This window comes from Streptopelia decaocto (assembly GCF_964273445.1).
Source record: "Streptopelia decaocto genome assembly, chromosome: Z".
Taxonomy (NCBI): domain Eukaryota; kingdom Metazoa; phylum Chordata; class Aves; order Columbiformes; family Columbidae; genus Streptopelia; species Streptopelia decaocto.
In genome coordinates, this window is record NC_138657.1 from 3,184,711 (window position 1) to 3,198,417 (window position 13,707).

The 13,707-nt window shown below is 37.9% G+C and overlaps 1 protein-coding gene across 1 annotated transcript in view; it reads right to left on the reverse strand.

Annotated features, from left to right (window-relative positions):
* ADGRV1 (adhesion G protein-coupled receptor V1) overlaps nucleotides 1-13,707 on the reverse strand; it is a gene marked incomplete at its 5' end in the record, with an annotated part of 258,760 nt that overhangs the window by 35,640 nt on the left and 209,413 nt on the right. The window contains one exon of the mRNA XM_082075144.1: nucleotides 3,277-3,398. Coding sequence (XP_081931270.1) covers nucleotides 3,277-3,398 — 122 coding nt within the window. The remainder of the gene's footprint in view (nucleotides 1-3,276; nucleotides 3,399-13,707) is intronic.

Below are 13,707 nucleotides of genomic sequence, written 5' to 3' on the forward strand. Positions count from 1 at the left end.
ATGTAATTAGGATAGAATAGGGATGATAACCATTGGTGAAACCATTGCTCAGGCTGGCAGAGAGTTAAAAGAAGAATTATGGGCAGGACAATGTGGCATCACCATGGGTTTGAAATTAGGGCTCTGCTCCACGCACGGGGTTGCACAGCAGCGATAATGACGGAACGCAAGGATTCCTAACGAAGTTTCTGAATATACATTTCCCAGCTGTCCAGTTGAGGGTGGAGACGTATTTGGGGACATGCCTCTGAAAAATTAGAAATGCACCTGCCCACGGAGGTTATTTGATCTTTGTGCATGACCCCATGCTGCTGCAGCATCGAGCCCATGGACAAACAGAGCTCTTGATAGTTATTTATGTCGGGTCCTTGAGTACCAAAGCAATACCCACAGAAACATGAATTCATTGGGTTGTGTGGAACCGCGGTAGAAATATTTCTGACATTACAATACCCATTGAAAAGTTCCATCAGAAGCACATGGGAGTTATGTACTACATACATGTCTTATTGTTATATACCTTTTGTAGGGACAAGCAATGCTGATAAGAGACCAGTCAGCTATCAAAGAGGAAGAAAGGAAGGGAAGGGAAGGGAAGGGAAGGGAAGGGAAGGGAAGGGAAGGGAAGGGAAGGGAAGGGAAGGGAAGGGAAGGGAAGGGAAGGGAAGGGAAGGGAAGGGAAGGGAAGGGAAGGGAAGGGAAGGGAAGGGAAGGGAAGGGAAGGGAAGGGAGGGAGGGAGGAAGGAAGGAAGGAAGGAAGGAAGGAAGGAAGGAAGGAAGGAAGGAAGGAAGGAAGGAAGGAAGGAAGGAAGGAAGGAAGGAAGGAAGGGGAGGGAGAAAGGGAGAAAAGGGAGAAAAGGAGGAAGGAAGAAAGAGAGAGAGAGAAAGAAATAAAGAAGAAAGAAAGAAAGAAAGAGAAAGAAAGAAGAAAGAAGAAAGAAAGAAAGAAAGAAAGAAAGAAAGAAAGAAAGAAAGAAAGAAAGAAAGAAAGAAAGAAAGAAAGAAAGAAAGAAAGAAAGAGAGAAGAAAGGAAAAAGAGAGAAAGAGAGAGAGAAAGAGAGAGAAAGAGAGAGAGAAAGAGAGAGAGAGAGAGAGAGAGAAAGAAGAGAAAGAGAGAAAGAGAGAAAGAGAAAGAGAGAAAGAGAGAAGAAAGAAAGAGAAAGAGAGAAAGAAAGAAGAGAAGAGAGAGAAAGAGAGGAAAGAGAGAAAGAGAGAAAGAAAGAGAAGAAAGAGAGGAGAAAGAGGAGAAAGAAGAGAGAAAGAGAGAGAGAGAAAGAGAGAGAGAGAAAGAAGAGAAAGAGAGAAAGAGAAGGAGGGAGAAAGAGAAGAGAAGGAAGAAAGAGAGAAAGAAAGAAAGAAAGAGAGAAAGAAAGAGAGAAAGAAAGAGAGAAAGAAAGAGAGAAGAAAGAGAGAAAGAAAGAAGAAAGAAAGAAAGAAAGAAAGAAAGAAAGAAAGAAAGAAAGAAAGAGAAGAAAGAAAGAAAAAAGAAAGAAAGAGGGAAAGAGAGACAGAGAGAAAGAAAGAGAAAGAAAACGAACTTCCTAAAACTCAATGATTTTTGAGTGTATGAATGGAAATAAAACTATATAAAGAGCAGTAAATTTAAGTAACTGAAAAACCTCACATAAATTGATAAAAAATTTCATCTCACTTTTAACTGTATCTAAACAAAATCCTAACTTTGGAGTGGTGCATCGCAAGCAGCAGTCATGACTTAAACAAAATTCTAGGCACACTTTTATATCTGTGTTTTTCATATCACCTGCTATCATATTGAACCACTGACACAATAAATCCCCACAGACCTTGTGGGTCTCATATGTTACACGACTTGCTTTCAACATCCTGTTTTACTTCTTGACCCTATTGCGTGAAGTGGCGTCTTGAAACTGGCAACATTAATAATAATAATTCTATGGCTTTGAACTTTACTTGAATAAAATGAAATTTCAAGTTATGTAAAGCAGACTAATATAAAGTCTATTTTGGCAGTTACACAGAAGGGTCAACAATCCGGCAAAGAATTATAAATTTCACAGAGTACTCATATTCCTCTTCTCTAAGTATGCCCTGGCAATAAGTAATTTTATTTTAAAGCAAATATGCATGTATATTACAGTGCTCTGGCACTGTTTTACCCCTGCCATAAAATCTCAATTATAATTAATTACCTCTTTGAAAAATTTGTATGTGAGATAGATCAGTGTAACACAAACACAGATCAGATTCTAGCAATAACCCTTTTGAACCAATATAAGTCAATATACACAGAATAGTTATATGGCAATATGTAATGAATAATTAAATGTATTGCAAAGAGAATAAGCTACTTTTTTTTTTTTTTCTCCATTTAAAAAAATACTTCTGACATGTACATTTTGGAAATGTTTAGATTTCTCCTTAAGGAAATTCCCACCTTTTGAATTCAAATCTAAAATCAATATGTTATGTGAAACTATATCTTTTTAATTCATTTTTATTTGATGAGGTGTAAGGATTTTTAATACAGGTAAATCAAACATGGTAACACACCTATTTCTCTTGTAAAAATGGCAGAGGAACTTGCACACCATGAATTTGGATACATCTATTTTTATTTCCTCATCATTTCCCTGTTTCCAGACATAATTTTGTCATCTGTGATATACTATCCTCTGTTCTATAAACAGTTCCATAATGTGCAGTATAGCATTGAATTCAGTGTCGTGCAGCACTGAGTCCAGCTGAAGCACTTGCACGTTTAAAATTCTGCAAAAGGCTATTTGCATTTTTTAAAACTCATAATCAACATCTAGTCTGTATTTGATTTTTTCTCCAATGAAAAGAGCTTTGCTTTACCAATACATATACTGCAAGAGAAAACCTAAGCTTTGAGGGTCACCTCTAATAACAACAACAACAACAAATCAATATTATGGTTATATATATGTTTTTTTCTTTTAAGTAGAGTTAACAGATACAGAAAATTGACATACACAATATTTTTGCAAAGGCTGCAGATATTTTAGTTTTACTGCTATAACTATCCCAGTAATATATCGCATACAAAAACAAGCGACTTTCTTTCCCAGTGTATTAGCTATAAAATTAAGTCTATGTAATTGTACTGCTATTGTTTCAAAACAATGCATCCCTTGGTTTAATTTGCATTTATTTCAGAAATAAACAGAACACAAAATTAATGCTTCTGCTGAAGCTGAGATGCCCGATATATGAGTGGGGGGAGAGGACCCCCAGCTCTGCAAAAGCGCCGAAGGAAGAGGTGCCATGTCTTACCTGCAGGCTGTTGAAGATGATGAAGAAGACCAACATCCAGAGGTGCCGGTAAGCCAGGTGCAGTCCTCCCCACAGCCAGGTGACAGAAATCAGGGCAAAGAGGTACAAGACCAAGGGGATCTCTGAAAACCACAAACACAGAATTTCAGCTGCTTGAGCCCTGGGGAAAAAAACACTATTTTTTTTTTAAGCATCACCGTTGCAGGACCCAGTTTCGCTGTTTCTGTCCAACCTTGGAGTTTGCTCTGCAGCAATGGGCAGCCCTTCACCTGCCCCAGCAGTTGGGGTTCCCAGGGTTTTAGGGAACCCAAATGGGACCAGGAGACCACCAGAAGGGCATGGCCAGATATAGGACATGGAGATGGAGGGGCCGGGGGACACAGCCCAGCTCGGCAAACCAGGCGTGTGTGGTTTGCAGGTGGGACGAGCACACGTGTGGTCAGAAAACATGCTGACCTCGGGGGGAGCACGGGAGGGCTCCTGGCAAGCGCTGGAAATGTCAGAAGGAAACACATTTTCAAGAATTGAGAGGAAAGAGGAAAGGAAAAAAAACCTCCAAACCATTACCAATACAAAAACTGCCATGGCTCTGGCAATTCACAGAATTACATGAAAATTATAAGAATAGCTTATTCTCTGATTTTTTTGTTAATTTTAGTGCAAGCTGAACATGAGAAGGCATCTGGCCCTACGAAACTTTAAAGTGACAACCTCCCCTCAGCCAAGGAGCCCCACAACGACAGACTTTGCACCAGTTAACTCCACTCGCCTTCAAAAATACGTGCAGGATCCATCCTTAAGCACACACAAATACAACGGCATTTTGTATTCCCTACTGTATTTACAACATGAAAGGAATGCTGGCAGGAAGCCACGTCCGCATGGACAAAGTTTGCAGAAAGGGCAGCAGAAATTATCTTTCGCCCCCACCCGCTCCTGTTGCTGACCCCACCGTGTTGACCGTATTCATGGGGATGCTCCAAAGTCCGTGTTTGAGGAGCTCGGCCTCGCACTGCCCCTCTTTTAATTAATTACGTGGCATCAGCAAAGAGTGGGGACGTGCTTTTGGCAGACGGCATTCCCGAAACAGCAGTTTGGGGGCACTTTGGGCATTTTGTTTAATACTGTACAAATGCCGAGTGCATCCTGAATGCAGGAAAAAGCCAAAGTCAGGCAGTAGATGCTTCAGGGCTGTAACTATTTATTTGACAGAAATGTGTGTGTATATTTTTATAAACAAGGAAATGACTTGAAACGAAGCACAATGCAAGAAGATACCATGTTCCTAAAGTTTATTAAAGCCCAGTATCGCTCAGTAAAACCTGGGGTGCAAACCTCAGCCTGGGCTGTTTTGCAACCACTGCTTGATAGTATGACATAATGTTTAAGAAAGACATGTATTTCCTTAATGAATTATAGTGAGATACTGCGTTACGCATATAAATTAATATTATGCTAGCGTAGTGGTAGCCTAGGACTAGAGGAAATAAAACCAAAATATTAAAATAAACTTAACTCTTTGGAGCAGTTAACAAAGTCATGATTTTTCTATGGAGAAAAAAACAAACAAAGGCGAACAAAAAACCCTTGGAATGGCATTAAAGTCACATATTTCATGTCATGGGAGATCTAAAGTATCTGTACGTGACCATTACATATAACACAGGACCTGTGGAAGATCTACTACTTATGAAGAGATAGATGGAGGCCAGAACGGATAACCGTGGTTTTCTCAAATGACAGCTGATGCTCATTAAGCACCTGAATCACTTCTCCCACGGGGAGGTGCGGTCTGGCCAAAAACCATTAATGGTCTGAGACTTCCTGAGAATCCCTGATCCAGAACATAACGCTAATAATATATTTGGGTTTTTCAGAGCAGCATCAGATTAAGGCTCTCTGCACCTCTGTTATTTGTTGGGGAGGAACTTGATTTCACTGGATGAGTAGAATGGAAATGCAACGTATTTCTCATACCTCACTCCAGGGTCACTAGTATTCCTTACATGCAAAGCATCTGTCCCAAAGTCCCTTGGGCACTATCAAAAAACTCCTTGTGGCCTCGACAGATGTTGAAACAAGCTTTTCTCTAACAGCTACTAACATACATGACCAACATCAAAATGCTTTTACAATAAGTAAAAGTGCAAAGCGCTCTGAAGTACCAGGTGGTCCAGTAAGGTGTAGAGCATCAGATATTTCTTTTAAAACCACAGTGCGTACACTAATGAATCCGGATACTTTCTAGATATGTACTTAAAAATATTGGCAAAAATCAGCAAAGAACTTGCAATCTCAAAGTACTGAGGTTATAATAATAAAAAAATTACCAAAATAAAAAAAAAAAAAGAAAACATACATCAAGAAATGTTGCTCTTTGTAAATGTAATTCTAAAGGTAAATTCAGCTATTACCTGCGGAGTAACTAATTATTTGTTCACATATATTAATGGAATGACACAATCTTATTGCTTAGATTGCAAATTAATGCAATAAAATTTAGCTGCTTGTGAAGCTCAACTGAAGGAATGGACAGGCAGTTAACTATTGCCAATGCACACAATTCTAATACTGTACATAAACCAAAGCTAACAATTAGAAGAATTATCTCAGGACGTTGAATAATGATTTGGCTTTTGCATTACTTTGTAATGTGGTTCAGCTCAGGTGGGTGGCAGGGGAGGGAAGAAAGCAAATTGTGTAGGACAAATTGCAAGTAGTAGAACATGCCAAAAATTAACACCATGATTTCTGCTGTAGTAAGTATTACCTGAGGAAAAATAACACAATACTAATCAGAACCCAGCACCTCCAGATTGTTGAAACCAGAGCTCACTGAAATAGCTGTGTACACAAAGCTAAAGGAAATGGAGCAATATATCTAGATCATATAATTTTGATGTACAATGCTCTGGCTTTGTTATCTTCAAGTGTAGGTGAGGAGGAAAACTGATAAATTCAGTGCCATTTCACTGGAATAAAGTTAGCACGTGTGATACAGAATCAAGCTCACTGAAGCTAACAAGATCTCCATGGCGTGTACCTTCAGTAATTCAGGTAAGAGTTTATGTAATTAATACTACTCAGTACAAAGAAGTCAATTTATGTATGCATTATAACAATAAAGATGGCCTGAAGATACCTGCTTTTTACCAGATGCTGAATGTTTATCTAATTTACAATTCAGCTTTTACTCTGTCAGTCACAATTGTTTCATAATCAGTATTGTAAAGGGTTAATACAGAGTTGAAACTCTGTCAGCACTTAAAGTCTCAGCTATTTGAGTTCTCTTAACCCATTTTGATCAGACAATTTGTTGTAGTTAATAAAAAAAAAGCTCAGTTAATAAAACAGATATATCAGAAAATCAGCAACAATGTCTTTTACTTTTGTAAAACCAGGCCTGCATAAAGTAAAAGGATGCCAATAAATAGGCTTGAAATGAACCAAAGTGCAAGGAGTCACCCTAAGACTATTTGAGCAAACCTTGGCACATAAAAGACCGCTGTGGAGCAGCCAACTCAGCATCAGTGTGATGTAGGGGAAACATCATCAAGCAGCTCTGTTGGGCATTATATATTCAAATCATGCTGATCCACACTTTTTTTGACACCATTATCACACCTTTTTTTAGTACTAGGAATGATGAAAAGTTATATTTAAGCAACAGCCAGTCCACCCACTCCTTAAATATATATAATATATATATTTATGCATGCATACATCACCATCCTGACTGTTCATGCCTCTCCCTGAAATATCTCCCCTTTTGCTTAACTACAAGCTTGAGAAAAATTGTTGGAGTTGACAACTCAATACAGATAAACGCAGCTTATGCAGAACTAGTTGCAGGATTTTAGATCTCGACAACTTACCATAGTCCAGCTTGTTATTTGATGAGGTGAAATTACATACGTTCAATTTACCAAACAACTAAATGTGTCCACTGTTTCTTGTTTCTTACCCATTGCTGAGAAAATAATATTTTCCTTATTAACTTATGTGTAAAATTTATTTTTCTGCAATGCTTACTGTTCTGAGGGCTGCAGTACATTGGAATTCGTTTTTATGGGTGGTAAAACTGTGGTTTTACTACAGAAGGGGAGTCCTTAGAATAAACTCAAGATTTTGTTCAGCAATTTACATAAAAATAATGCTGGTGAGAATGTGAAAAATAGGCTGCAATATTTTCATGATGGGTTTGGATTAGATTACAAAATTCATGAACCAGGGAAAGTATTAAAGTGCTAGAAAAACTGGTTTACCTCAATGGGAACTTAATAGGAGCTGTACTGGATATGAACAAAAGTTTATCTGGCCTTGCCTCCAACAAGGTCCAAAAAAGCTGCCCAGATGTGATATTTCTCCCAGCATTTTCCCCATTTACAATTCGGGAGCTTCCTGAATGAGACACAGTTTCTATTCAGTAATCTTCAGGGGACTTCTCTTTCACAAACTCATCTTGCACCAATTATGGTGAACTTGGATAATTCAGAGTATCTAGTGGCAAGGAACTCCAAAGAAGTAGCGTAAGATTCAGATAATAAAATGCCAGAGTGCTTGGCTGCTTGCCTTGTGTTTATTGTTTGGTTTCTTTATAGCAGAAGCAAGAACAAGAAATGGAAGGAAACAAAAAGACCTAGAACAGCTTCACTTTCACCTTTAAATCTGTAACAAAATAAACACACAGAATTATGTTTTTGAAATAAACCTTACAATGAAAGACTATGGTGAAGAGTTTTAAGTTCATCTTCTGTTGAGCTACCGTGTACTGACTTATGAAGAGAAATAATCTAATAGTGGGGCTCCTGTCTACAGCTTCATCTACTACAACCTGCAGGTTGCAGCAGCTCATCGAGGTCCACAAAGAAGTTTACCACCACAGAACAGTGGTCCAGCCAGCCTCTTCAACAGTTGTCACATCTATGTGCCCAAAAGGACTGGAAAAATAGTGAGAACTAATTTTTATAACACTGGATGAGAGCACTTAACATTTATTCATAGCTGGGGCCTGGAATAGATTCTGCCAGTGAGTAGTGTTGGTTTAGACACTGCAGAGAAAGAAGAGTCAAGGAAAAATAATTTTCTAGTGTCAAAAGTACCCTGAACACTAACTCAGTTCATATGCAGGATACACCAATTTTGGTGCATGGGAAGGAGGTACCTGCCAAACTCTGCCCCTGCAGCTGACAGCACTAACAACTCTGTGGCCTCTTGGTAGTCCAAGGATGGGATGGTGAGTAGAGATGAAGAAGAAATAAATGGAAGAAGCTGCAAAGAGGAACAAGAAAGCAACGAGGAGCCCTGCAGTGTTCTCCATGGTGATCCACCATCACGCCTTTGATGGTTCACCTATGGCAAGTTGAAGATTGAGGTGGAATTATATATATGTTGTCGTAATTTCAGCTAACGATGGGACAGTTCACATTGCTAGCTTCTCTTATCCCTGTGTAGTGCCTGTCAATTATGAAAGAATAATCTGATGGTGCCTGCCACAACATCTTTTACCAGGGAAGGAAGCAGCAATGAAAATCCTCCTGCACGATTTCAGTCAACAACAGCCTGTGGTTCATAGTAAAATATTCTTTAAAATGCTTTCTTGCTATATATTTACTACTTTACAGTTAGGAAAAAACAATGGATGAGCACTTGGGCAGAGAGAAAACCTGCTCTGTGAATGAACGAACAACTCACTTGAACAAAGGCACCAAAATGGAAATAAGTCATAAGACCTATGAAATGACGATCAGCTCATTGCTCTGAGAAAATCCGTAGCACCACTAGGAAAAATAACTGAAATGAACTCAAAACAACACACTGCTTTTATAGATTGCCAGAACTGGAGCTCTCTTTAGGACATCAGGATTAGTCCCTTCAGAACACCGCGTTCAGTCAAGCACGTGGGTTTTGATGATGTTTTTGCTACTGCTAGCCAGAGAAAAGCATAACTTTTCAGTTCAAATTAGATTATTTATTTTGGAGTGTAACATATTACCTTCCTCCTAGAATAGAAATGTAATTCAAAAGAAAATAAACTCCATATTCTGGAATTGAAAATTTTCCATTTTTGTCAGTAGAGTTAGAACTATTCCTTAACTTTATGTATTCCGACTGTTTCATTACAAAACTGTCAAGCAGACTACCTGAAAGTTTTCTTCAGTCTTCCATATCTGATATCATAGATAAAATTCTCCAGGACAACGACAATGACTCTGAGCAATGAAAAACATTAGATCAAACAGAAATTAATAAAACTGGAAATTATTAAATGCTATTAAAACTCTGAAGTGTAATGCTAAGTGTGCCTTCGCAGTAAACGCCTAGACAATTTAACTATGGAAAATAATGCACTATGCTTTAATAATTTATCCAAATGCTTGTATTCTCACAACTGTGTTGGACCATATTACATCTTTTTTTATTGCCTGAAGTGTTTATTTTTTTTTTTTCTAAAAATAGGAAAGTCAATAAGAGAAGCAATTGAATAATATGGGTTCAAAGATTTCTGAGTTTACCTATAAATATTTACTATGTGCCTTTCCCTTAGGTTGTTAAACTGGTAATGCACTTTAATTGCTTTTAATTATTCTTGGCTAGACATGAAGATCTGCTGCAAAAACTGAAAGATCTTAACAAACATTTTTTCTAGGTGATTGGGGATAATGTATTCCTTCACAGAATTTCACCAATTTGTGGGAGACTTAAATTAGTAAAACATTTACGGACTATTGCTTAAGAAATGATGGGTTAAACTTAGCGACATAACTATGAAAATACCACAAGACCTTTTTTTTTTTCCCTGATAAACTTGAATAACCGTGTTCCAAATCCTGCTGGCTCCATTTTCAATTGCCTTTGACAACTGCTGTAGAAAGGGAGTTTGATAACATGACTTTGTTGCCAAAACAATGTAGCTAACAGATTTCCTCAGAGTTCAAAGGACAAAATACCACCACCACCACCAACGTGTAATCAGTGACTCATGACAAATCCTCTCATTCCAGATTGGGAATGTTAAATATGTGCAGAATTTAACAGTAGCTGATACCAAAGATCAGAAAGCTGGTAGGTACATGTCCATGAAATCTAACTGGACAAAATTATTCATAATTTTTAAAAACAAGAAGCAGCAAAGCTGTTAAAATATTGGTTTTGCTTCTTTTTAATTTTTTGATCTGCTGCTCCTTGTGACAAGGAAGAGTTTGAAACTAAAGAATACCTCCCAAAAAAGAAGCACAACTCCCATTAAGCATAAAGAATATATACATAGAAGACTGACCTCTCTAATCTTTCCACTAAATCTCAGTTTTTTGGCAAACTTTGTCATACATCTTTAAGACACCTTATGGTATAATCAAATGAAAGACCAGGCATCTTATTTTAGCTCATGCTATTACTGTTATACAGCGAACACGGCAAATCCCAGAATTACAGAAAAAAAAAAATTTAAAAAAAGGTTTGAATTTGCTTATCTTCATATAATAAAACTATTTAGAAGTAGTATGCAAAATATTGAATGAGTGCTAAATTCACAACTGTACAGACATAACTCATGCAAATTAACTTGCTTCTGCAGATTTCTTTAAAGGAAAAAACTAATTTGGGCATGTGAAACAGTGCAAACAATGTAAATTACATGAGTGCAGATGATGCATTTAAGTTATTATCCTTCTCAGATCTTTGTTCTTTATTTCAGCTTGTAATTATTCTTGTGCATTTTGTCTTAACTGTGTATGTAAAAATCACAGAGCTAAAGATTTATTTTTCTCCTAATTACAAAAAATATAAAAAAGACCCTAGAGCACTACAAAGACTAAAATATTATATCCAATACATGACTGTGATTAATACTGTGAGTACTGTACATAACTCTTAGGTCAGCAGCAGCCAACATCTGGGTCCTGCTTTCTAGATGCATGTTGTCATCTCAAGATAAACGCACCCCTGCAACTCACTGTTCCTTCAGTTTTCTCACACGTGTGATATGTATCTTATGATGCAAGATAAAGATTTTAGCATACAGATCACAGGAAAAGGAAGACATGTAACTACACGTTTAGATATACATTCTCACTCAGAATTGAAAGCCCTGTCCTCAGCATCATTTCCTGAGCACAGAAGCATGGTTGGAATGTCCTGCACTTGCATTTTGTACAGTTTGTTTCTTGAGAAGATCAGATGGTAGAATTTATCACTGGACCATCAAACGTTCTGTCATGATCTGGAACTGTGTGACAGTAAATACATCAAAGAAATACATATGAAGGAACATGCAAGATGATAGTTAATTTTTTATGGCTAAATATCTAAGGCATTCTTTATGAAGTTCTATTTTGGCAACATAAAGTTTGAATCTTTAAATTAATTCTGGCACATTCACAATGATGATATCTGAAACAGGTAAGTTCTACTGCATGTTTATGTGTAGGGCACGAAAATTATTTTGTTTAATAAATTGAAGTCATCCATCCACAAAGGTATAATCAGAAAAGTAATGCAGGTGATCTTTCAATTCAAACTTTTCTGTTATATTTTCCAATTCTTTTTGTGAAACTATGAAAGGTTAGCAAACAGTTGGAAAAAAAAATTAATGCGTATTGGATTGCTGTGTTTTTCACCTCCAATTTCTGTATTTGCATATTAGGACTGTCAAGAGAAAGCAACAATCTCTTATGTATGTGTATTTCACCCTCCAGTTACTTCAGCCAAGTCCAACCATCCTGCTTTTCTACCACCTGACTTCTTTCATAAGCAGTCTTTCCTGTTGCAAACTTAAATATTTGTTCACCCAATGCACGCTTCTGACTTGGCTTCTGTCAAGGCTAATTTTTGAGAAGTTGGCTTCTATATATAGCAGAATAATCAGTGAACAGAACATGTTTGCTGAACGGCTGGCAAACTGAACCAGTTCAAACTGAAGTCTCTTGTCCGGCAAACTCGATGTACAGCTTTGGAAGGGTTTACTAGAGGCAGAGTTGACATACTTCATAAAACAGTATTCACATTATTTTCCAACACTCACTTTTGAGGAGGAAGAGCTGCCTGATCTAAGAGATAATTAATTATTGATTGTCCCGTTGCCCTTTCTTCTAGCCTTCTGCTTGAGGAAAATTCTCTGACCTAAGCAAGCTACATTAGTCGCCACGTAGAACAACATAACTAGTAACAGAGAAATTCTGGAGCAATAAAAAAGAACATGAAAGGGAAACCTCATTTATTTGGTGTCCCAGACAGGGTGATGAGAAGTGTGCATATTGCTTAAATTTGGATTTGGCGAATTCTATTTATTTGTGTTTATTCTCCACTACAACTTTGTTTTAATCCTATTCTTCTACAGTGATATCCAAGGAATAAGAAAAGAGTATGACAAGCTCTCTGGGAAGATTGCAGACTACTTCCAAGAGAGTTGACAACTATTACTAAAAGCAGAGTTTTGCAGGGCTAGCGGTCCTGGGACCATGATGTTTTCCTGAAAACCTGCAAACGACCAGACTAGATGTGACTCTACTCAAGAGTATATACCCAGGATAAATCCAGAGGACTAGGAAGAACATATACATGACAGAAAAGGAGATACAACTAATAAATGAAGAGCTGCGTATAAATATATGTTAAAAAAACCCACAATTATATTCTATAGATTTCCAATAAACTATTTAATCGTGTATAAACAGATCATTTTGCAGTTACCAAGGGGCAAATTTTTTCTCTTAGGATGGTGAAACCCAGCATTGTTATGCTGTTCTTAGTGGCAAAAATACATGGGAGTCCCCTTTAGTGTGGGTAACAAGTTTCTGCTCCTACAGACAGAACAAAATAGTAAAACACAGTACTGCTACCAAAGTTCAGGAAGATGTTCTACTGCAGCAGATGAAATCTATTCCAATAGCCGTAGAAGACTAATCTAGTTGCCCTTTGCAATGGACTGACTGTGCTGTTAAATAAAGGAAGAGCAACGGATGCCATCTGTCTTGACTTCTCTAAGGCCTTTAACATGGACCCACACAACCTTGTCTCTAAATTGGAGAGATACGGTTTTGATGGATGGACTACTTGATGGATAAGGAATCTGATGCATGGCCACATCCAAAAAATTGCAGTCAACAGCCCAATGTCCCAATGCAGATCAGTAACAACTGATGTCCTTCAGAGGTCCGTACTGCGACCAGTACTGTTCAATATCTTTATTAATGACATATTGGGATCGAGCGCACCCTCATCAGGTTTGTGGATGGTACCAAACTGAGCAGTGTAGTTGATATGCTGGAGGGAAGGGATAACATCCAGAAGCACCTGGGCAGGCTTGAGAAGTGGGCCTATGTGAACCTCATGAAGTTCAACAAGGCCAAATGCAAGGTCCTGCATGTGGGTTGGGGCAATCATCAGTATCAGTACAGACTGGGAGATGAAGGAATTGAAAGCAGCCCCCAG